The sequence below is a fragment of the Natrix helvetica genome, assembly GCF_964273705.1.
Source record: "Natrix helvetica genome assembly, chromosome: 3".
NCBI lineage: Eukaryota > Metazoa > Chordata > Lepidosauria > Squamata > Natricidae > Natrix > Natrix helvetica.
The window spans coordinates 120,126,088-120,152,190 of NC_138549.1; the positions used below are offsets into that span (position 1 = coordinate 120,126,088).

General features: G+C 37.9%; 1 protein-coding gene across 3 annotated transcripts in view; it reads right to left on the minus strand.

The window, feature by feature from the left end:
- Positions 1-1,317: 1,317 nt before the first annotated feature.
- The window catches only part of SLC6A17 (solute carrier family 6 member 17), a 35,665-nt gene continuing 10,879 nt past the window's right edge, over positions 1,318-26,103 (minus strand). For all 3 annotated transcript variants that reach the window (XM_081948818.1, XM_081948819.1, XM_081948817.1), the window contains 11 exons: positions 23,247-23,656; positions 14,981-15,138; positions 12,657-12,783; positions 11,798-11,979; positions 10,928-11,038; positions 8,856-9,097; positions 8,004-8,196; positions 5,597-5,789; positions 3,735-3,894; positions 3,321-3,483; positions 1,318-2,372 (listed from right to left, as the gene is read on the minus strand). In XM_081948818.1, the coding sequence (XP_081804944.1) occupies positions 2,004-2,372; positions 3,321-3,483; positions 3,735-3,894; positions 5,597-5,789; positions 8,004-8,196; positions 8,856-9,097; positions 10,928-11,038; positions 11,798-11,979; positions 12,657-12,783; positions 14,981-15,138; positions 23,247-23,526 (2,178 nt within the window). In that variant the 5' untranslated portion in view covers positions 23,527-23,656 and the 3' untranslated portion in view covers positions 1,318-2,003. The remainder of the gene's footprint in view (positions 2,373-3,320; positions 3,484-3,734; positions 3,895-5,596; positions 5,790-8,003; positions 8,197-8,855; positions 9,098-10,927; positions 11,039-11,797; positions 11,980-12,656; positions 12,784-14,980; positions 15,139-23,246; positions 23,657-26,103) is intronic.

Below are 26,103 nucleotides of genomic sequence, written 5' to 3' on the forward strand. Positions count from 1 at the left end.
ATTAGTCTCAGAAACTAATAAGCAATTGGCCATAGAGAGGCAATCCCAGTAATCATATTTAAAGTGGCCTCTATAAATCTTTTATACCATGATAGCAGGCATTTTGTTAAGATCTAGCCACTCAACTCTCTGCACATGAACTCTTGAAGCATCTTCTGCAAATAATTTACAGCTCCTCCCAATATGTATTATTTTCTACTTTAAAAAATCAGACTTCAGCCCACATATTGCAATCAGGGGAATATTTACATTTCAAAACTAGAGGAGGACAAAATGAAAAGGAAAGGAGGAAGGGGGATCCAGGTGGACATGTTTAAAATGTTCATTAATTATATGGTTCACCTGAACAACTTTGTAAAGACTTATAATGGTTAAACTCTCACATATAAATTGTACAATTTTGGAGGAGGAGAATGTTTTAAAATTGGTTTTAAAAATTGGCACTGCTTGTTTGAATCACTGAGTGTGACTAAGTGGGAGGCAAGAACTCTTTACTTTAGCAACCTTATCAATTCCATCAATATCTGATACTGTGATTGATATATGTGCAGTTATCTTTCTCACTGCAGTTAAAGAAAACAGAGGTAACAGTTTGAAGAAAATGTTTAAATTATCTTAGGTATAAAATATAAAACATTGTTTAGAAAGTTTGATAATCCCACCATACTAATCCTGGCTGGGGGACATAATTCACATGTGCTATGTTGAAGGAAATGTGCTATCAATGTTTTTAATGTGCTTGTCATTCCATCCCAAATTATAATATAGGAAGATGCTTCCATGTATTTAGTGTGTGCCCACATAACAGGAGTAGAGAACCTGAAGCCCTTCAGGTGTTGTTGCACTGCAGTTCCCTGCATTCCTTAAAATTAGCCTTCCTAGCTGATGCCAGTGAAATCTAACAGCCCGGAGAGCTACTGATTCTCTCCATCTCTATTGTAGAAAAGAGCTGCTACTAGAATAGTTCTCACTATGCCCTATATTTCATAAAACATTTAATGTCAGCATTTAATTAGAGTTCTGTGAATAATGTCATGAATGACATAATGAATTCTAGAAAACTACACTGATAGAACTACGTCTTGGTTCCGACTGACACACATGGCACAAACCTGAATTTGTGATAGACTCGCAGTGTTTCTCAACCTTGTCAACTTGAAGATGTCTGGACTTCAACTCCCAGAATTCCCCAGCCAGCAAATGCTGGCTGGGGAATTCTGGGAGTTGAAGTCCAGATATCTTTTAAGTTGACAAGGTTGAGAAACACTGTGATAGAGGAACACTGTGAGTCTCAGCAGTATGCATACCACGGCCAGCTTCACTGAAACAAACACCTTTCAGGGTTTTTTTTTTAATCCATCTTCAGCAATAACATCACCAATCTCACATAATGCAACAACAAGCATTCTAATGTGCTGTGTAGACAAAATGTATCTTAGTGAAGAGTTGTAAGAACTCTTCACTAAGATTGTGCAACTTGGATATGGTCCTGGTAGAATACATATAGGGCTTTTAAAATCTTGTGCTATGAGTAGTGGTAGTTTTTCAGCAAATGGGACAAAAGCCTCTTCTCCTAACTAAAAGTAAGGGATGGAGAAAAAGAGAGAGAGAGAGAGAGAGAGAGAGAGAGAGAGAGAGGGAACCAGCTGCTTCTTGTTTTTGCTTTGGCTGTTTCCTTATTCCATCTCTCTCCCCCAATCTTAGATTTCTTGAAACAGGTTATCTGTGTTTTTCAATACCAATTAGCTAAAATTTCCCTTTTGCCCATAAGATTTATTGCAATGTCCTACAACTACTATTATTCACTAAGGAAAATTCTGGTATTTCATTTGGAGAGCACCAGAAGGAAAGCAACTTTCCTTCTCAACCTTTTACACTTGATATCATCTACTTCTGGTTGCTATGCATGATGGGAAGCTTTTTTTTTTTTAAAGAACAGATGTCCTCCTTCAGGACTATCTTCTCCTTCACCCAGGAAGTAGGGGAAGGCTACTGGTTGATGGTCACAGTTCAGATTCAGGAGTGGTATCCATGAGGTACCCACTGCTGTAGCGTCCATTGGCAACATTACTCATTTCCATTGGGGACGTGCTCCCAGGGCCCAGGTAAGAGCGATGTGCAGGCATTGGAGAAGGGGTTTCACTGGGAACTTTGCTCAAGATGAAACGGGTCTCATCATTGTCTTCTAAGTTGGATATGTCCTTCATCATACGCCCCTTTTTGTATGTGACTGACAGAGCATTAGAACCATCTGACAGCAGATGGAATTGGCGGAGGACAAAGATCACAGGCAGAGGAAGGGTGGCCAAGATGATCAGAGACACAAGTATGCCCATTGCCCATTGGGGGTAATAGAGAAACTTCTCCGCTGCCTGGAAGGAAAAGGGAAAAATAATTTGGCATATATTATTGGTATTATGCATATAATAATTAGTTTAGTAGTTCTTTGGAACTAAGGCAAGCATAAAACCATTCCTCATCTTATCACCTTTTAGAGAAGGAACACATTTTGAAAGGAGATGTTTACAGGAATTAAACTGCTACCAGTAAACAATATTCCTTTCTCTTCATTTCATATAGGTAAGTTCTTCCTTTTCTGTGTCAACAATTTGTCTGCTTCCTATTCACTATTCATTTTAGGAAGCTTACACCTCCAAGTATATAAAAATGCAATTCTAGTAGTCTAAAGTCGGCTCTGACTGGCAGAGTAAAAACCGCAGGGACTCTTTTACCTTACTTTTATTCTCTCACTAATATATGTACAATCCTTCCCTAATGTTGACTAGTGACAATTTATTTTATTACTATAGCCACCCAACTCAACCAAATCACTTTTGTTTGAAAAGTGATATTAAAAAAGTGGCTTCCATAATCTAGGACCAGTTTCATAATCTAGGAATTTCCTGCCAAAGGAATAAATGCTCAAATCATTTTTCAGTCAGAGTCTTCATAGTGCCTGGCCAAAACACAATTCTGGACTACCTTATTTTAAAGCGTATGAAACTGCGATATATAAAAATGGTGCCAACTTGAAGGATTACATGAAGGGGGAAGAAAATATCACAGTTCTTTGGATCTCTAATGTACAATCGGCATTCTGTTGTCAGAACAAGGGTTGTTTTGGCTTAATGTATATGGGCCCTGATCTAGTATTTACGTAATTTCATCTGCGCTGAGGATTCAGTGGTTTAATTACATATTGCCACACTGTTTATGATCAACTGATATGCAGCAGCCTATGCAAATGAAATGGATCGGTTTCATGCTGATGCACAATTTATGGATTTGAAAATGTTGAGGTATAATTTAGGCAGACTCACCTCTTCTCTTATCCAGGCACTATAACCTGGTGGATTGAATGCTAGCTGAATTATACTGGCCATCATTAGGCCAGCCATACAGATGGGTGAAATGTACTTCCATGTATAAAAGTAATAGCTGGAAGGCCGGAAACCCAGCATTTCTGTTAATTCCTGCATGAATCTAAAAAGGGAGAAGGAAGAAAGCGAACAGGTAAAGCACAAATGCCAGATTTCTGCCTTTTTATTTCACACTGGATAGAGAAATCCAGAAATCAAAAAACTTTGCTGGCATTAGAAATCTAAAGCAGAATCAAGGAATCTGAGGATTTCGCGATCAGGTAAGCCCATTATATAAAAACTGGTTTTAGAAGCAAAAGAAGGAAGAAATATAAGAACATCAGTTCCACTGATTTCTTTTGAAAGAACTCTTACTTCTTGGTACCGTAAATCCAAGCCACAGTAATGTTCTCCAGGATTACCACGAGAGTGAGTGGCAGCGTTGCAGAATAATCATCAAACATGGTGACGAAATAGTTGCCTGAGCGTTGCACAAAGATCAGACCCACCAGGAAAGCAAAAATGCAACAGCCAACTGTAAGGAGCAGATGACAATTGTTAACACACATAACTTGCTCTTGGATGCAAGGGCTGTTATGTTGGTCTTGTTAACATATTTTGTTATGTTTATCCTATGGATATAATTCTACTGCCTAAAAAAAATAATTCACAAAATAAAAAGTCCTAAATAGAAGTTCACAAATCATGAATATAGTCCATACTGTGGAATAAATGAATGCACTTCTATCGCATGTTTAGGCATGACAGAATTGGCATGTGCATTCAGTGGCAAACAGGCAAATGAGTGTAACAGACCAAATGCAGGATCCAGCTGAACTTCTTTGTACAGTAAGAACTATGCTCTTATGCTAAGCAGTCCCTCTTCATCCCTACAGGGAAGCTAACTAAAGGCAGGACAGAGCATAGCATTTAGTCCTCCTGTGTTTAAAAACATGATTCCAGTGTGCATGCTTCCCTGAGAGTAAGTAGCCGTTGCAGAAAATAGGGATCATTTCCATAGGAATTGCTTCTAAGTAAACATGCAAAAGCTTGCAAAGTATCATGAGACAAACAGGATAAATTATCTTTAGAGAAAGGTAAAACAAATTTTGCTATAAATAAGTCTGGGAGAAACGACTTAATGGTATGATGTATTGCAGAGATATATTATATTGCATATATTATGCTTTAATTTTACCTGAGCAAATCAGCAAAGATGCCACATATCACAACACTTATGGATTAGAGATGGCTCCAGTTAAGAATGTGCAGATTGGGTGAACTCAAGGTCAAGTTTAGCCCATAGAGAACCCTCCCATTTATATGCTACATTTGGGCTGCAATTACATATATTATTTTATCACACTATATTTCACTGAAACCAGGAAGATTTATTTCCAAGTAACAATACATAAAATATGATGTAGTCACAAAACCACTTTCCAAACACCGCTCAGACCTACTCACCACAAACTGTTCTGTAAACCAATACTTAATCCATTTGTTTCCTAATAGCTATTAGGAAAATGATCAAAATGATTAGCTATTATGATCATGATGATAAGATTAACTTCCCAGATGCTGAAAGGAAAAGGCTATTCCTGCTTCTTAAAGTAATAGTGTTGGTGGCAACATTGATTAAGGTTCTGAATTAGGATGTTGGAGGAAGAGAAAGGATACCTGTGGCTTAATGGGCCCATTAAGCATTGGCCCATTGTTCTGCATGCGCAGAACAATTTACAGTGAATTGCACACGCACAGTTACTAAAAACCAAAATGTTGGCAGCCCAGCAGCGGCGAGGGAACTGGTTTGGGGGTGTGGCAGGCATGGATCACTGCCGGTTCTGTGACCCAGGCCTGAATTCCACTACCAGTTCAGCCAAAGTGGGCTGAAGCAGGAGCAACCCCCTCTGGCCCAGACTGATCAACTCTAATAGCAGTAGCGCTTTCATAGTGCTTTTACAGCCCTCTCTAAGCGGTTTACAGAGTCAGCATATTGCCCCTACAATCTGGGTCCTCATTTCACCGACCTCGGAAGGATGGAAGGCTGAGTCAACCTTGAGCCGGTGAGATTTGAACTGCCAAACTGCAGCTAGCGGTCAGCTGAAATAGCCTGCAGTGCTGCATTCTAAGCACTGTGCCACCTTGGCTGAAATATATCTCTTGAAGCCAAAGGTTTTACAACTGCCCTATTACACTGCAGTTTTCTCTTTGCATCTCCCTGAGAAGGGCCTTACCTGTTAATGCTTCTTTGCGCACTTTGAACATGTCAATGATGGGTGTGGTGATGCCAGCCATGGTCCCAATCATGCTCCCCAAACCCAGGTTTATCAGCATCAGGAAGAACATCACTGACCAGAAAGGAGAAGCTGGGAAGTGGGTCATTGCTTCTGTGAAAGCTATGAATGCGAGGCCAGTTCCCTGCACTGACTGTACACAGCCAAAAGAAGATGCTTATGTTATTCTTGACAACAGAAAGAGTGTTATAATGTGTGTGTATGCTTGTCAATAGATTTATGTCTGTAAAACTACAAGCTTTCAGAGCCAAACAGCCAATTACATATTACCCTCTGGTCCAATGAGGGGAATTTCCTATGTGGATAAGTAGAGGCAAAAGCATGCATGTACTGAGGATTGCACAAGCATCTGCTGCTTTCTATATATACATGCTCTGCAAGAGATAAAATAAACTCTGGCTTTATATTGCATGTATATCATAGATATGATGGGATGAGTATTTATTCCTCAAGTTTTCCCAACATCAGTAACTTCAAATGACCCAAGCACATTTATTCATTCGTGGTCCATAAGTTCTGAATCTCTTTCTTTCAATAGCTGTGGAGAAAGGAAACCCACCATTTCAATAAATTATGACCAACACATTGGCAAAAACTACTTCACAGTGAGAAAATTCATGAACTTTCTTTCACATCAGGTTTGACAGCCAATAGCATTTTCTTATCATACTACTACTACTAATAATAATAATAAATATTTATTTCTTAGCCGCACCCTCTCCCGAAGGACTCGGGGCAGCGTACAATAAAACATATGAAATAAATATGTGGATAAAACAAACATATAACAGAGACATATATCGAGACATACACAAGGAGGAGGTCGGCTGATGAATAAAAAACAATTAGAATACAGTGTTTAAAAACCCCTAAATAATTAAATATAATTAAAATACCCAATTAAAAACCCGTCAGGAGCGATATGGTTAGATCAAAGTTGAGCCAGGCCAGCTACTTGGAATAGGTGGGTCTTAAGCTTAATACGAAAGGAGCAGAGGTCAGAGGTATTCCTAATATCCGGAGGGAGGTCATTCCACAGGGCTGGGCCCGCCACAGAGAAGGCTCTACTCCTAGGCGCCGCCCCCCGACACTGTCTAGTGGACGGCACCTGGAGGAGGCCCTTTCTGTGCGAGCGGATTGGTCGCAGGGATGTATGGGGCAGAATACGATCCCGCAAGTACTGTAGATGTTTCCACTCAGTACCCTTGAAATGAGTGCTAACTGGCAATAGATTTCAGAAACCTCAGAACATTAAAACCATTGACAAAATTGTGGACAGAGGCATTTCCTCTTGTAATTCTGCTACAATAAATACATTAACAACAAAAGCAAAAGATGTCTGAGCCAATCTTCTGGATCTATGTATCATGTCTCTATGATAAACCAGCTAGAGGATCTCTCCTCTGCCATATCCCATATAGGAGTGTCAAACTTTCGGCCAACAGGCTGGATGCATCATGCGCTGGCCACACCCACTCTCGGTTTAGCAAAGGGGGGGGAATCGCGATACATCACATGGCAATGTGACATCGCAGGTTTGACACCCGTGCCCTGTATCCAACCAATAATTTTCAAGAGCACATATGGGCTGATTTTCTTTGGCATCTCCAAGATTCCTTGCTTCACCTGGCTTTATTTTAAATCGTTAAAAAGATAATTATTTCATAATTATAATTATTTCAAAACAAAAGGATTTTGAAGAGGGTTATATCACCTTTCTTTACAAAGATGCCTCTGGATCCTATACATCTGAAACTTTAGTCACTGCTTGGAATCAGAGGCCGCTATGAGGAATGTTCTAGACATCTGCTAGATAAAGTTCCTCAGATGAGGTCCAAGTTGCCCTCTGGCTGGATAGGTCCCGCTGAGTTGATCAATGCATGGACTGCCCAGTTATTTGGAATGAATTTGTGCCAATTGACACCCCCCCCCCAACGAAATGGACAGGTGATAAGACTACAGCTTCAGAAAGCCTGCAGGAAGCAGATTAATCTAGTACTCTTTCAGTTAGGGTTAAATCTGGATATAGTACTGAGACTGCATTGGTTGATTAACTGTAGAGGGACTAGATGAGGCTGCATCTAACCTAGCCCTCAGTCTCTTGTAGGACAAAGTGATGGCCATGTCAAAAACAAACCATATTAAGAACTTATCAGTATTTACAAATCAATCCAATATCTGCAGTCAATTTATATAAGGGATTTGACATTTGGGCAATATTTGATCATGTCTTCATTCCAGAAGAGTGGTTGCTTCGGAAGAACTATAATGTGTCCTTTTTCCTGTAGTTCATCTCTTTCTTTTCAAAGGAATTAAGATGGCTCAAAATGCCAGTCTTTAAACATACCTTGTTAAGCTCATCTTCCAGAAGGCAGGGATCCAACCCCAGCTTCTCAAATTGATCCTTCTTCACTGTCTTTATCACAGCATACATTTCAGTGTAATCCTTGGCTGTGAGATGGGAGAAGTTCACTTGGGGTGGTATCAGGGCATGGCTGAGGATATTTGTGTTCAGATAACCCAGGATCCTCTCAGCATTTCTACAAAAGAAAAAAAGATGTACTTACAGAGACATTCTGCAGGTTTCAACGTACAATGAATCCACCTACTGTCAGCAAAATAAGCCATCATTTTTAGGCTGATGTACAAGAATTAAAGGTTGCTCAGTGAAGATGCGGTGGCTCAGTGGCTAAGATGCTGGCAGTTTGGTGGTTCGAATCCCTAGTGCCACATAACAGAGTGAGCTCCTGTTACCAACTTCTGCCAACCTAGCAGTTCAAAAGCATATAAAAATGCAAGTAGAAAAATAGGAACCACCTTTGGTGGGGAGGTAACAGTGTTCCGTGCGCATTTGGCATTTAGTCATGCTAGCCACATAACCATGGAGAGGTCTTTGGCCATTGCTGGCTCTTCGGCTTAGAAACGGAGATGAGCAGAGTCAGGAACGACTAGCACATATGTGCGAGGGGAACTTTTACCTTTACAGGAATTAGTTTTATTACTCCTAGCAATTTCTTCAGAAACAAAATAATGAAAATATCTCTATTTTCTGTAAAGTTGAGATAGCAATCCACTTGGAGGAGAATGACAGATGACTGAAATTGCAAATCAGAATAAAGCTACATCTCAGAAATGATAACTGTGTGTGCTAGAGTTCCCTGCCTAAAGCACTTGGACAGAGAAGGAAGGAGGTACTTACTCAACCACACACTTTTCATTCATGACATTGGCTTTGAAGCCCAGCACAGCAAAAACAACCAATGTGGCCAAGATGGAAGTGAAGAAATTGATAAAGGAGACAAGGGCTGCGTCAAAGTGGCAGTTATTATCCTGCTTGTTGTAACTGGAAAAGGCAATAACTCCACCAAAACCTAGACCAAGGGCAAAGAAGACCTGAGTGGCAGCTTCTCGCCATACTTGGAGATCCAACATTTTATCAAGCTGCAAAAAAGAAAGACAGACAGAAAGGTCAAGTCATCCCTGTATCTTTGTTGGTGAGAAGGGAAACACCTACAGTATCACAACTTATAAACAAGGAGAAATATTGTAGGTATGCTTTTTGTATTTATGCTGGCAAGGGTGCAATAAAGTTCTCCTCTGCCAATGGAATTATGGATGATAATGGGCAAATCCAAAGAAGTTGGGGCATTTTAAAGATCTATTTAAATCGGGAAATTATTTGTTTGGAGTGTTTATATATTAATATTGCCCAATAAATTATATTCTCTGGACAGCTTAAAGTCATAAAACTTGGTTAGTTTTTATATGATTTTTACTTGATGGATTATAATTTTGCTGTTTGATCAGTATTACTCATTGGAACACTATTTAACTATAAGTAGCCATCAAATTACAAACTATAAAATAAATTTGTCAATGGAGCAGCACCACTGTGTTCCAGAGCCATGGTGGCGTAGTGGTTAGAGTGCAGTACTGCAAGCTACTTCTGCCGACTGTTGGCTGCCTGCAATTTGGCAGTTCAAATCTCACCAGGCTCAAGGTTGACTCAGCATTCCATCCTTCCAAGGTGGGTAAAATAAGGACCCAGATTGTTGGGGGCCATATGCTGACTCTGTAAACTGCTTAGAGAGGGCTGTAAAGCACTGTGAAGTGTTATATAAGTCTAAGTGCCAGTGCTAAATGCTAGTGCTATCACAACTAAACTAAAAATAAGGGTTACACAAAGAGTACTGTAGTGAATAAGTTAAAGATAATGTAGGAAAATTGACTTCAGATTCAATTCGCCAAAGGTGCTCAATTTCAAAATTTCACTCAGCAGTGCAAACTTAACACCCAGTTCGTCCTTTCTCAAAACTGTGTCTTTGCCAAGATCATGCAGCTGCTCTCCACAGCTAGCACATAGTTCCAGATAAAGATGATATCTGCTTTGGGAGTTGCAGATGGCATCTGTCTGACAATCCAGACATTCCAAATCATTTTTGAAAACATCCCCAAGCGATATAAAAAAGGTCACCCAATGATGCAGAAATTTCCATAAGGAAGATGCTAACATTCCGGGATAATATCCAACAACTGAATTATTATTCCTACATATCTGACCAAAAAAAAAAAGGGGGGGGGGATGTCTTAAGGCAGAACTAAGAGTAGTGACAGAAAACCTCCCTTAAGTTTTAAGTACAGGTAGTCCTGGACTTACAACCACAATTCAGCCCAAAATTTGTGTTGCTAAGTGAGACAGTTGTTAAGTGAATTTTGCCCCACTTTATGAGCTTTCTTGCTGCAGTTGTTAATGATTGCAGTTGAATCACTGCAGTCATTAAGATAGTAGCAGGGTTGTTAACTGAATCTGATTTCCCTGTTGATGTTGTCAGATCACAAAAGGTGATCAAGTGACCCTGGGACACTGCAAACATCATAAATATGAATGAATTGCCCAGCATCCAAATTTTGATCATGTGACTATGGGGATGCTGCAATAGTCATAACTGTGAAAAATGGTCATGTCACTTTTTCCAGTTACTTTGAAAGGTCACTAAGCAAACTCTTGTAAGTCAAGGACTATCTGTATACTTAATGACCCCCTGAAGGCTCTTTTCCCTCAGCCTAAACTACCACTCAGGGTGAATGTAGAGTGAGAAAACCTGGAGACCCACCTTAATAGTTAGGCCCAAAGCCAACTGGGTGAATCTCAGCTCTTGGAAGGAGGTGAAAGCAAACCACTTCTGAAATCTTGCCAAGAAACTGCTGGCACCTGTCTGAAGAGTTGCTAGGAACTAACAATAATGTCAAGGTATTTTAAAAAGTCTTTACCTTAGGAGTGAACATATGTAGAATCCCATCTACTGCCCCTCTCAAAAGCAAACCCCGGACCAGGAAGCAGATCAACACCACATATGGAAAGAGAGAACTGAAATACATCACCTAAGTGAGGAAGAGGAGGTTGATGTAAATCAGCAATAGCAACAATAGGCATCAAACCTAATTAGTCTTTTTTTTTATTGTGTCATACTTTTCTATAAAAATGTTGGGAATTTCAATTTGATGAGACAAGAAAAATTATCTTCTGGATATTCCTAGCCTCCTTGTAAACAGAACTATGATTTCCAGAAGGGCAGTCCACTAGACTGAGAAACTGAAAAACATCTCCGAAGAAGATGAGGGCAACCACTTCCACACATTGCCAAAAAAAATCGACAAGGGCATAGTTATACATTCACCAGTAAACATTGGTGAAGTAGCCATAGTCCATAAAAATGATTCCATACATGTGTTCATTCATCTTGTAATATATATATTACAAGATGAATCTCTATCTATCTCTGTCTCTGTCCCCCCCCCTCTCTGTCTCTGTCTCTGTCTCTGTCTCTCTCTCTCTCTCTCTCTCTCTCTCTCTCTCTCTCTCTCTCTCTCTCTGTCTCTGTCTCTATCTATAAATATATAACAGTCATGGCCTGCTCACATGCTTGTCTTTTAAATAACTACCAAAAAGCACAATACCTTGGAACATGGCATACCTATACTTTGCAAGTGTTTAGACAAAATCTGCATGTTTTCAGCATTCGCTTGAACACTTTGGATGTGTAGTAGTGACTACTGATTTATAGACTTAAAAGAATGGTTATCAATCAATCCTAAAAGTCTTGTTATTCTCTGTTTCAACCCATCACCCACGATACTTACTTTTCCCGAGGATTGGATTCCTTTGATCATAGCTAAGCCTACAATGCTCCAAGCTAACAGCAGGCATAAGGTCATTCTCCAGTTAAGTCCACCACTCTCTGAAATGGAGCTGGAAATGTCCAGGGCATCACGATACCAGAAATAAGTGGTTGCCGAGCTTTTGTCACATTCCGGTTCTATGACTGCAGAGGATAAGAACTTGGATTGAATAGATTTCCTACAGATCTTTGAGTTGGCATTTGACAGTGGCATGCCTCAGGTATAGCTAAGTGAGGTAGAATTTATTTAGAACCAATCCATAGGACACATCAGGAAATATGCCTAGAGGTCTTTTTCAGAAATGGACGTGGGGAGAATATTATTATCCAAAATTAAAGATTAAATAAATGGGGTGATTTATACTCACTATAAAAGATTCATCTATATGCTGGGAGATGCTCAAAGTCTATTAAATGCTCCATTAACCTCCAAAGTGTCTCAGTTGCATCCTTTGGGCAAAACTATTTCTTACCCACTAATACACTCTTTTATTCTAGCAGGGTGAAACAGACCTGAGCTATTGTCTTTTTCTTGGAATGGAAGACTGTGCTATGCTACATTCTTAACATCACAGAAAAAGAGAGCAACATTATTCCTTTTAGATACAGGCAAATGAATACTTTGTGCTTCTCACAGAAGGAAGTAAAAAGGTGAGTGCATCCTACCCTTCTTAGTGGGTTTAACAGGAAGCAGCATTAAGTACTATTTCAATAATTATCTTTATGGCTTTTATTATTCTAATAAAAAGTAGACAATTAGAATGGAAATTTGCCTCATCTTCTTTCCCCTATACACAGAGTTGCAGAAACTGGCTACTCACTTGCCACTGAGCCATTTTTTAAAATAGGACATTCGCTCCAAGGTAAAGGATACTGGAAGGATTTGAAAAAGTAGAAGATGCTCCATCCAATGATCACATTATAATAGAGTCCAACAAACAAGCAGACCTGGCAAAAGGAAATTGAAATTATGCCTAGCTCTTACATAATAATTCATTCAAACAAAGGAAGAGGACCTTCTAAAGTGAACCCCAGAAAATGCCACATTGCGATGTATTTACTTATTTATTTACCATATCATGTATCATACATGAACTTCCTTCATGAATAGTTTTGTGAACATATTTAATCTCCAAGTTGCCATGGATCTGGGAGCATTTATATACCAACAGAATGCTCCCAAAAAGCCAATCTAATTCAGAGACTGTAGTTCATGTTTTCACTCAGTTGATGGCACAGATCTATTTCACCCATTGAAATGAATAGAGCAGTGTGCATGAGCAAGAAATGTGAGTGTACATTAAATGTGACACAGAAGGCTGTGTGGGTGTTGATGTATTTCCTTCTTTGAATATGAAGATAATTTTGAACAAGAATTTTCCAAGAAAGCAAATATAGACTAGGTTCAGTGCAGATAAATCATGAGTACAATAATATACATGCCCTAGAATCCTTTTGTGTATAGAGGTTCAACCCACTGTAGTGTATGGATCCTTAACCAGCATTTGCTTGGTTTAACATAGTCATAGAATGATCTGATTGAAAAATTTTATTATTTTCCCATTTGCCAATTGCTCAGTGATTTTCAGAAAGGAGTAATCCATCAGGGGATGCTCTGCCTTATGATCCTCCTATGGAATAGTGATTGAAAAGATGGAAACTGTCAAACTATATAAGAGCTCTTGAGCTAAATATAAAATGTTTATCAGGCAAAAAAACCAACAACAACAACCACACAAGCCGAAACAGAAATTTATCTTAATTAAAATTTGATGACCTTGACCTATTTCCATTAAATCAAAAGAGAAATCTGATAAATGTTGAATAAAGCAGAAAAAAATAATTTGAAAAGATGAATCATTCTGTTTTATACTGAATTTTGACTTCATTTTTTTTCAATTAAGTGGAATTTAATAATATTATCAATAAAGTGTAGTATGGAGAAAATGCTGATAAAATGGTTACATTATTCTGATAATCCTCAAATAACTGGTCAGTGGAACTTTTATGAAAGAGATTTTTGCTGGAAATTGATGGTGTTAAATTAAGGAACTCATGCACAGTTTCATACACTGCCATCTTTTCCATTGAAAAATGGTTGCTCTGCACCAGCGCCATTCTCCTAATGAGCTAAGTTCCCACATTAAGCACAATTTATATAATATTGTAAAATCCAGTCGGAGAACATGCAAAACGAACTCAAACATTATTCTTTACTTCATCATAAGTCTCCTAGTTTTCTGCATTATTTATTCCTTTTTAGATCTTCCAGCAAGATCATGTTTCTTTTGCCTCCATTAGACTGCCTGAAATTTTAGGCATTTCACTTAGAAATAAATACTTTTCAGGATGACTTGTAATATTTCTCCAATACTGAATTAATTTTTTTGCAGTGGTAATGTACTGTTACACAGTTGTTTAAACGTTAGAAGTCAACAAATTTTATAAAATGTCCCCAGCCTAAATTGCTTTTTTTTCCTAATGCAAACATCCTGATTATTTCCTCAATTCCTAATCAGAAAAATAATTGGAGTTTTAGGAGAAGTCTATCAATGTTGATAAGTGCAAGTAGAACATATAACACATTTAACTTTGATGATACTCCCTTTATGACATGGTGCAGCTTTTGCTTTTTTTTTTAAAGCTGTCCTAAACATGAATTTCAGATCCCTAATCGACTCCACATATTAACATATTTTTATTTTATTATTTCATAATTAATCACCCTTAGCTATAGGTAATGACTTTATTTAACTGCTAGAATATTGATGGCCAGACATTATCTTCTTCTTTTTTTCCTGTTAGAACTTTGACATGCATCAACAGGCAGATCTGGTTACTCCACACAAAAGCTTTATTTTATGAACCAGTATAGAATGGAGTTGCAAAAAACCCCAAACTATCCAGGTAACCCCAAACTTCTTAAATTTTAGAAGAATTAATTGAGTTAATTCTTCCATTTTTTTCCTTTCCTTTTTAGCTGTTTCTGTTAGATAACTGGGACTTACGAATTTTGGTCCACCTATTGTAAATCATGCACAAATTTACTACTAGGTCCAGATTTTTTCCCACCAAAACCACCTACATAATATTATCCACCCATTTATAGCCTGTATAAGACATATAAACTCATCCAATCACTCACTAAGAGGCTGGAAAATCCAATGCCACCTAATCGAGGGCAAACGTAATTCCACACTCCTATGCTGCCCCTGCGTATTCTCTGTCCTACAGCCAGTTCCAGGAAAAACAGAGGGAGTCCAATAAGGATGAGCAGGATGAAATAGGGGACTAGGTAAGCACCTGAAAGGGAAAAGAATGTTTAATTAGAGACTTTTTTTTTTCTGCTACAGATCATAAGAAAAAATCATCTGGCCCTGAACACTTGTAGGCAGGCCAAACAGCATGCATGAGGCAAAGTTTTAAAAACCCATTTGAGGTTTCAGACAGCAAGTGGCTTTTGGATAGCTCTTCAGAATTAGACCACATTTTTATTCAGCTCTGAAGCAAAAACCTTGCTTTTATCACATTGCTTCATGGCTTTTTATGTTTCCCCAACGGGAAATGGAGAAATAAACAACTGGCCACATCGTCTGTTTTAAAATTGCTTCTGTTTTAAAATTGCTTCTGTTTTAAAATTACAGAGTTGGATCATTAAAGTCTCTCTGAGGGAATGACATCTACCCCATTTCAGATAAATACATACAGTCGGATGTAGATTTCCTGCAAAGAGAAAGAAATTTATATCAAGAAAAAGGCTAAAAGAAAAAGTAAAAAGGGTTTCCGGGTGTGGTGATATGGCTGGTTAGTTTTCTCCACCAGGGGCTACACAAGCAAAAACAGCGCAGCACACCAGGAGACAGTTTTGAGAGAAATTTCTCTAGAGGAAGGAGAAATCAGGTGATCGCCCACTTCTGCTCTGGAAGAAAGTTCCCACCAGAGGAGCACAGGAACTGAGTTACTTGTGACCAATTGCAAGTTTAGCGGCTTAGGAGCCAAGGGATTTACAATGTACCCTTAACTGCTCTTCCGCCTAACAGACATAAGACAGATAACCTAAGAGAGATATCCAAATGGCAGTGAAGATTTTGGTGAATGGCTTACTTTTCAAATTAAGATGGAGGATGGGGTGGTAGATGCTATTTTAAGGCATTTCAGTTTAAAAGTCAAAAGTTTAAGAAGATTGTGATCTAAGAAGGTTTCAAATGGATTAAAGGGATAGAGATAGAGATTTCAAAAATAGAAGGGTTTTTTCCCCCTGACAAAATGCCTTTGAAAATAGTAAAATTAATTAGATCACATCTTCCTGGGAATGTTGTTTATTTTTAAGGACAGTAGTAGCTGAAAGGTTTTACAAAACAAGAAGAAAAGAACAATATGAACTATGTTGTGGGACTGTGACTGTAGAGAAATAATTGGGACTAAAGTGTTAAAGATAGAAGCAAAACAGAAAAAAAAGAAGAAACCTGCCTTTTACTTTCACCACAGTAATTGGCCCACTTTCATTTTTTTCATCATGGCAACTATAAAGGAAGTTGCCAAACTGAGAGAAGGATGCAGGAGTTCACTAGGACAACTTACAGATAAGGGCATTTCATCAGACTGATTGCAGAAAATATATCATTAATGCCTTAAGAGGGACACGATTTGACTTGAACAAAGAACAATCAACTAACATCTTCACTGAAGAAGGATTAAAAAACAGTTTGCCATAATTTTGGTTGAAAGGTTGAAAATAATTTTACAGGAGTTTGTTACTGAAGACCAATATTTTGGTTTTTATCTAAAAGACATAGATGCAAAGAAAGCCTTTAACTATTTAAATTGGATTATTTTGTTTAGAATTCTGAAACATACTCTATGAACCTTGGAGTTAATTTTATTAAATGGGTGAGATCTAGTTGTACTTTTCAGAAAAAAAACAAATAATTGTTAATGGAGAACTAACAAAACTTTGGGGAATTCAAAATGGATAAGACAAGAATGTCTACTGTCTCCACTTTTGTTCATTTTGGTTTTTGAGGTACTGAATAGAGACATAAGATCAGAGACTTATGGGGGTTAATGTTATTTGTTAAGTTAATAATTAAGGGTATTTGCAGATGATTGGTGTTAGTTTTAGAAATTTCATTAGAGAGAGTAGAAACATGGAAACATTAAATAATGTTGTATATTAGCAGGAAGTTTTACAAACATAGAAAACTGATGGCAGAAAATAACTTAGTGGTCTATCAAATCTGTCCTTTGAGTCTATTTGTTTTTATTTATTTATTAATTAAATAAATTATTATTTTTATATTTAATTGGCTTTATTTTTTTATTTTTGTCAGATGAGTTTTTAATGTTAGAAATGGATATCAGATACATAAACCACTCAAGGTCTGCAGTGATTCCAGCAGCATATAAATTGATGGGTGGATGGATGAGTAAGCTTTTTACAATAAATATACGTGCATATTTGTAAGATAATCATTGGTTTCATTTTCAGATAGACATTCAATGATTGTGCTAAGTCATCATAAGCCTTATCTGGTTCTGATTCAGGGCAATGCAGGTTTTATACATATTTTGTAGCACAGCATGTGGTATGAGCCCAGCCAGATGTGATTTACTTAATAAATAATGGTTAAGCAAAATATTTCCCAGCAAGCTATCAGAGCCAATCAATGTCCTCATCAACCTCATATCTACCATAATCATATGCTGCCTTTTGCATTTATTGTCCCCACAGCAGCTCTGCGCTGAAAAAGAACAATTCCTGGAAATGCTAGATGAAACTTCTTCCTAAAAGGTTCTTAAAATAGCAGCACTATAATTCTTACATTAAATGGACAGAAAAGAATTAACTGGGTAGTTTGAGAAATATAAATCGCTGATCAGAAAATCTAAAAATATGAACGCTTGGAAGTTGCTCTGTAACATAAAGTGAGCCTTCCCTCCTCCTATTAATATTCCAAGCACATTCGGCATCAGCAGGATTTAAAAACCTCCCTTACATTCAGAATAGCTGGATAAGCAGTTTGAGAAAAAAATAAATAAGGCAACCACACAATACTATTGGTGCAATGCTTGCCACAGCTCTGAGAAAGCTAGCCCCCACCACCTCAAATCTTTCTCACCCCTGTGAAAGCTCCAAACAGGTTGCATCTGATTAAAAGTCCCACCAATCAAACAAATAACAGCATGTTTTCCCCCATGGTCACAGGAAAACAATATAAGCATAAACCTTTACATCGCTATCTTAAGTGAATCTCCATAACATTCCCTACAGCAATAAGAACTGCCATTCATTGCTAAGCTGCTTCATACTTTGATCAATACTGAATAAAAGGGTCAGTGAAATTTCTATGCAGTTGTGCACTTATATATAATACATAAATAATCTTTCCCAAAACTGTGCTTGGAAAACAAATATATGGCAAGGTTCCTTCTTAATACAACAGCACTCTCTGGTGGCCCACCAATGAGCAGACAGCTGGAAGTGGGGACAATCATAAGGAAGGGCTGTGTGGTCAAGGTGAGCTTCACAAGTGGTTGCTTAGGACTACACATAACCAGAGACCCATAGGCTGAAAACACCTGCATAAACAGATTTTAAAAATGATTTTACAGATGAAGTTTTGGGATAGCCTGATGTTCAGCACAAAAGGCTGAAGCACAACATTCAAGACAATGGCAGCACAATTTTATTGAGGTATACTCAATAAAAGTGCTCTCAGATAAATGCAGGTATGTTTGCACTTTGTATTATTTATGTAGCCACTAGACTCTCAGCTTTTAAATATTAAAGAAAAACAAAATGGTTAAAAATAGAACCAGAAACAAATGATTCAAAACAAATTAACAATACAATTCCATGCATCTTCTATTATTAGTGAGCATAGTCTGCTGGACTGAAATTCAGAAGAATGAAATGAGCATCAGAAGTACAGGTGATTGGGACTTCCGGTTGATGTTGCGGCAAGAATGGCTGGAAAATAGCGGTGCTCCACTGGGCTCCGTGAAATGCAGCCAGCAACTCCTTGCTGGGAGACCCTACGGGATTAAGCTTCCCTGGAGGGGAGGTGAAAAAAGAGGTGCTTCACCGATCACGAGGAAAACACAATTTCCTCACTGATCCAAAGAAAGCCCTCCTGAACAGCAGCAGGGATGACGGCCATTTTTGGTCAATCACAAACTGGAACAACAGGACACTAAGATCTGGTGCTGGAGTGGTATGTGGATAGAACAGTGAAACCAGATGGGAAAATTTCCAACTGTTACCTTAGACTCTTAACTTAAACTTAAAGTTCCAAAAATGATCTCCAAATACTAAAAAAAAGCAGTGATTGGATTTATGGAGAAAAATTAAAGACTAAAAACTAAAGAGGAAGTGTGAAGATTAAAGATTTAGAAGTAAAAGAAAAACCTAAAGGATGATTTAAAACATAGAAAGCCTGGAAAAGCCAAACAACGTTGTGAAGAGTGACTATTGGGAGAAATTGCTAGAGAAATTTTATCTCTAACTCCCCTGAATGGGTGACAATCAGCTGTTTCTGTGGAAAGCTGGAATTGGGAGCAGGGGAGCCATCTACTGGAGGAAGAAGATTACTGCGTTATACAAAATCCAAAAGAAAATGAAGAGAAAGTAAATAACATCTGAAAAACTATCTGACCTTGACTTTATCTTAGTAGGCAATTGGAATGCTAGGAAATATTTACTGAGCTTCTTGAAGATTCAGAAGGCAAATTAAAGTAAACACTAAAACTCTACTGGAACAATATACTGAAAAGTGGATTGGAAGATTGGAAGAAACTTTGTGCGCTAAATTGGATTTGGATTATTAACATTACATGATAGATCATCTTACAAAGCAAAAGAAGAAAAGTGACAAAAGAGGGGGAGGAGAAAAAGAAAAAGAAGAAAAGATAAATAAGATTTTAAAATCTGGACAATTGGGAAGGTGTAAATTGGAAATTATAAAGACTGAAAAGCACAAATTTATAGACATTTTGGGGACTTGGAGAAATAACTTTGGGATTGATTAAATCTTATTAAAGGGATATTAATTTGTTGCAAAATGACCCAGCAGGAGACAATAAAGTTTTATGAAGAAATGATGGACATAGCTATAAAGAACTATAAGAAGTTGATGGGAATATTTAAAGATAAAGATGTGAAAGTAGAGGGCACTCAACTGAAACGATGAATATGATGCACAGAAGGTAACTGAGAAGTTAGAAGGAGTGGTGGAAGGGACAATGCAAAATAAACTACAAAAAGATAGAAATAAATTAAAAGCAGAGAAAAACACTGAAAAGACAGCAATGACAAATACTAAAAGTCAAATAGACAATCCCTTAAGAGCTTATCATAGAATAGAGGGGGGAAAGGGGGAACTCACAAAAACAAAGAAAGGATTATGGATGGATATTCAAAAGATGCAGCAGAAGGAGTTAAAGCATAAGAGAAAGGGAATAATCAGTTTGTGTAAAAATGTTAAAAAGGCATAAGATTTCAAGAGAGAAATATAAAAGAATCCCCTCAAAAATCAGTAAATGATGAATTCTAGAAAGGCTGAGAAATGATGGAGAGAGAAACAATATTTTGTAAGGTAGTAACAATATTGAAAAATAATAGAAATAAGTAGAAAGTTTAAATTGGGAAAATAATAGCACACACATATATAATAGAATTTATTAAAAATACAGATATATTAAGATTAGGAAATGGAAGACTAGGACTAAGTATATTTTAAATTATTATTATGATTAACAAGATGGAAAAATATATAAAGAAATATAGCCCATAAAGACTATAAATCCAGGGGACTTAAAGATATAAACTTGGGACTGATTGGATCTTACTGATAATTGGTTTTAATTAGTTTATAGAAAGTTGAGATATTGAAAATGCAGTGGGACACTGAGTGACATTTATAATATCAAAATGTTAGGAGTTAATAAGTATATAAAAGAATATATTACAATTATAATGAGCACATTAAGGTTGGAAGTTAGAAGATAAAAATTTTGTGTAAGTAATTGTACTATTACTGTGAACACTGTGTGAAAAATATGTTAACCCAGTCATTACACTGTCCACAAAAAAAAGTTGGTTGTTAAAGAAAAACAGCAAATAAAACTTATACAAAAAAAAAGTGCAGGTGATTGAGTGCAAATTTTTAAAAAGGAGAGGAAACTGCAGATATATTATTGATATACGAACACACCATAATGATTCATTAAAAAATCTGATATTAAAAGAAGAAGATTGTATCTGAATTTCAAAGCTAATAAAGAAGGTAAACTCACCCAGGGAGTAGATTTCCTAAAACCTCAAATACATATGACATAGTAACCTAATGAAGACTCTGAACATGCTCAGGGACCAGATGGCGAACTACCTGTGGGCTGCTGGGGGTTCGCAGGGGTTTGGGAGAACCTCTAGCTAAGATTCTGAGCAGTTCAGAAAATCCCCAAATCCTACCTCTGGCTGACCCCGCCTACCCCTCCCCACCCCTCCCACGAGTCCCCAATGGCCCGTTTTGGATGCAGGGTGTGTGCGGAGGCTCGGGGAGGGCAAAAATGGGCCTACTGGAAGTTCAGGAAGGCTGGAAACAAGTCTGTTTCTGGCCTCCAGAGCCTGGGGAGGCGGTTTTCACCCTCCGAGAGACTCAAGGAAAGCCTCAGGAGCCCGGGGAGAACAAAAACATCCCCCTTCCGTGGTGCAGGAGGCTGACTAGGCCATGCCTACCATGGCCACACCCATCCAGCAGCAGGGCAGAGAACTACTTGCTAAAATGTTTGAAGCCTACCCCTGCCTATATCTATGTTCTTCAAGTCCATGATGGGAGGGAAAAAATCATATGAATGCAAGAATAATTTTCCAACAAATAGGAATTCTCTATTCAAGAACATTCTGGTGGCCCAATATGCTAAGATGGTCAGAATTAGACCAACAAAATTCTAAGAAATCAGCAAGAGATAAACTCTAGAATCAGATGCAAGTACCAAGGCACATACCAACGAGGTAGAGGATCAGCAACTACAACTAGTAGGTATAATTTAGGTTGTACATTCAGCTGAACAACTGAGGTGCTTCATTTCATGGAAATGTCCAATAAATGCAGCATCATTCTGTCAGCTCCTGAGCACACAGTGTTCCCAAAAAAAATTTTTTTTAAAAAAGGAGCTGGCGACACACTTTCAGTAGAAAACTCTACGCAGCATATGTATGTTGGATTATGCATGAAAACAATTTGAATGTTTTAGCAGAAAAATTATGATATTGTCTACCATAATTAAATGTGTTAATTACAAAAACAATGAATGTTATTTTTATAACATCAATTACAAAATACAATGCACCAACATTTTTTGGTAAAAAAATAATCTTGTCCTACATTGCTCCCCAGATAATACAATGCATTTGTATGCATGAAATTTATTTATTTATTTATTTATTTATTTATTTATTCATTCATTCATTCATTCATTCATTCATTTATTATTTATTTATTTATTTATTTATTATTTTATTTATTATTTTATTTATTTATTTTATTTATTTATTTATTTATTTATTATTTATTTATTTATCCAACTTCTATAGTTGCCCATCTCTGCCAAATGACTCTGGGCAGCTTACAATTCTTATGTTTAAACCACTCTCCCAACCATCCCATTTTTAGAAGATCTGTGAATTTGCAAGGTGTTTTTTTTTTTTATTGGTTAATTTAATATTTATTTGTTTGTTTTGTTTGTCTCACACAAGACTAAAAGCAATAAAGTCACATAGACCCATATATCTAATTGGGGGGGGATACAAAGTTCAAATTATGACTACAATTTGGGGAGGGAAGGTGTACAATGAGCAGGGGGGAGTGGAATGTGCTATTGGTCCATCAACCACCTCCAATGTGATGCCTTTATATGCGTTAATTATAATAACCACTGTGAATACTTAACCAGAGTGAAAGGAAGGTTACAAATCAAAGAAATGAAGCCCACACAGACACACACACTTCAAATGATTCCCACTGTATTAATTAGCATTTTGAGAAGCCCTAAAGACTAGGCTCTTTGCCCATGCCACTAGCAATGCCCTTTTCTTCCTTTTTGTTTCCCTCCAAGTTTTCTTTGCCATCATTTTTTTGATGCCGTTTTTGTGGGGTTTTAAATTTCCCCCCCTCATTCTTAACTTTTTTTTAATCATTTGTAAACTGAAGAGCCCCTCCGGGTTACCTAAGGATGGGGAACCTCTGGCTTCCAAACCAGAAAGTCTGGTCAGCCCAGCTAATAATGGAGGGTGAAGGGTGTACACGTGTAGTTAATGTAACATGCGAATCATGGCTTTCAAGGCAAAATGGCCTTATTTCCTCTACATTAGAACAGAGAAGCAGAGTAGACGCCTTCTCTATTGAGCTTACCTCCACCATTCTTTTGGCACAAATATGGAAACCGCCACACATTCCCCAGGCCCACAGAGTAACCTATTTGAGCCAAAATGTACTGTAGCTTGTTGTTCCATGCTGGTCTGTCATCGTCTGCTTCTTCCCCGACCTGCTGTTTGTTCCAGTTTTCTGAAGCCACATTTAAGACACTGTGTCTGTAGTCCACAGGTTCCTCCAGAGCCAGTAGATCAGCCACTGACTCTGTGACAGGCTCATTGCTCTGTTCTCGCTGAGTTACCTTGCTGCTCTTAGGCATTTAGATGGTCTGGTGTAGCCGCTTATAGATTAAGTACAGATTTATTCCAAGGCCAGGTGGAATAAAACTTTAAAAGGGCAAGGGCTGGCTTTGCGGATAGCACGTCAGATGTGAGTCGTTTGTGTGAGACCTGCAAAATAGTACACAAAGGAAACCAAATTAAAACATGGTAGGGAACATTACCACTTTCTCCACTGTGACCCATCTATGTGTGTGCTTCATCATTCTTCAATCACACACGCAGATGTGGACGCTGCCTAGAAGAGTCAATTGTCCATAAGTCTTAGTTTTCATTCTTAAAGAACAATTTCCTAGTCCATAATGCTTGAAAAGATGTTGGCAATACTTGGTGGAACCATAAAGATAGGGGCTAGAGATGGGATACAGGGGACAGATGTCAGTGTTCCAAATATCATGCAGAATTAAATCAGCGTCCAAGGCAGAGCTATCCTTAAAGTTCCAATTTAATAAGACAGACATGTTGGCATCGTACTGTGGAATCCCAAATCTAAATAACTTCCTGGGATTCCAGGCCTGACAACAGAATTTCCAGGTAGAATTTTTTGGTGGAAGCCATTCCATTATATACAATATGCTAATGTATTTGCACAATAAGGACAGGTAGTAGCTTCTCTAGGTACAGATATTGGGATAATTGGTTATTCCAATAGCGGTATCAAGTATTTAATTAATTTTTGAGAACATTCATCGTCTCGGGCATATTAAGTAAAAAGAGTATGAAAATTTTATTTCATTTCAAGATTAAAGGAAGATCGTGCACCTATTTTTCATTATATCCAACAAAACCTTAAAAGTTGTTTCGATTTCTTATTGGTTTGGTACTGAAATTCAGTACATGTGGGCTGGGGGGTGGATTACAAAAAATGGGTTTGAGGTCATACGTGGTCCATAGCTCCCCCTCTCAGCTATAAAGCAACTTCATAACCAGCCACCCTTCATTTTGATGCCTCCTTTTCCAATCAATGAAAATCTGAGGATTTACAATAGTTTTTAATCTAACATTTTTTTCCCAAGTGCGTGCAATGCCAACAATGTGTCAGAAGCTATTTAGGTTAAAATACTGCAGCAGTAAAGAGCAGACCAAGCTTTGGCAGTTCTCACATAAGAGCAGCCAACATTAAAGTTATCTTTTTGTTGCTGACATTATCAGAGTAACTAGAATGGCCAGAAATCTTTTGTTAAATTGCCCGTGACACTTGTACTACAGATAATATCTGTGAAGTGTTTGGCATTGCATGTGAAGCCATTGATTACTTGGCTTTGCATTCAAGAACTATCATCTCTCAATAGAAAACCCTCCCTCCATCTGAATAGAGCACAGTCCCTCGCTTTTCAATGTGTGCACCAGTGGTGGGATTCAAAATGTTTTTGCTACCAGTTCTGTGGGTGTGGCTTGGTGGGCGTAGCATGGCTTGATGGGTGTGGCAGGTGAAGGATACTCTAAAATATCCATTCCCTCCCCACTCCAGGGGAAGGTTACTGCAAAATCCCCATTTCCTCCCGATCAGCTGGGACTCGGAAGGCAGAAAATACATGGGGGCGGGGCCAGTCAGAGGTGGTATTTACCGGTTCTCCAAACTACTCAAAATTTTCGCTACCGGTTCTCCAGTACTGATCAGAACCTGTTGAATACCACCTCTGGTGTGCACCCTGAATTCCTGGTTCTGAACTATTTCAAGACTGATGCAGTTTAATATCCCTGAAAACATATTTTAAAATGAGATTATTAAAAAGCTGTTTTCACTTGCACTTTCCTGCTTGCGTATAGTTTGGAACAACTGAGGTTGCTCCTCAATGTAAATTCACTTTATTCTACAAAATGATAACCAAGTCCCCATGAGTGTCACTGGACCAACCACTAACCTCTTTGGTGCCCACAAGGATTTCTGCTCCATCCGATATTTTATATATTATTATTATTAAAACTATTTTAAAATATAAAATTAATAACTGATATATAAACCCAAGAGGCATTGTTAGGAGGGCGGGAAGCTAGGGATAATAAGAAGAAATCCACTCCAGGTAGTCCTCAACTTACAACCACAATTGAGCCCAAGATTTATGTTGCTAAGAGAGACATTTGTTAAGTGATTTTTGCCCCATTTAATGATCTTTCTTGCCACAGTTACTAAGTGAATCACTGCAGTAGTTAAACTAATAACATGGTTATTAAGTGAATCTGGGTCCCCATTCACTTTGCTTGTCAGAAGGTTGCGAATGGAGATCATGTGACCCCGGGGAAACTGCAACCGTCATAAATATAACTCAGTTGCCAAGCATCTGCTGTCGATGCTGTAATGGTCATAAGTATAAAAATGGTCATAAGTCACTTTTTTCAGTGCCATTGTAACTTTGAAAGGTCACTGTGAACTGTTGTAAGTCGAGGGCTCCCTGTAGTTAGCCTTCTAATAGACAGACATTTTGTCAGTGTCCACGCTTATCTTTTTGCGAGAGTCCCCACAACATGCTTTCAAAATTTCAAATGTATCCATCAAAGAAAAAAATTGCTGCTTCTAATATAGCTGTGATGGCGAACCTATGGCATGCATGCCACAG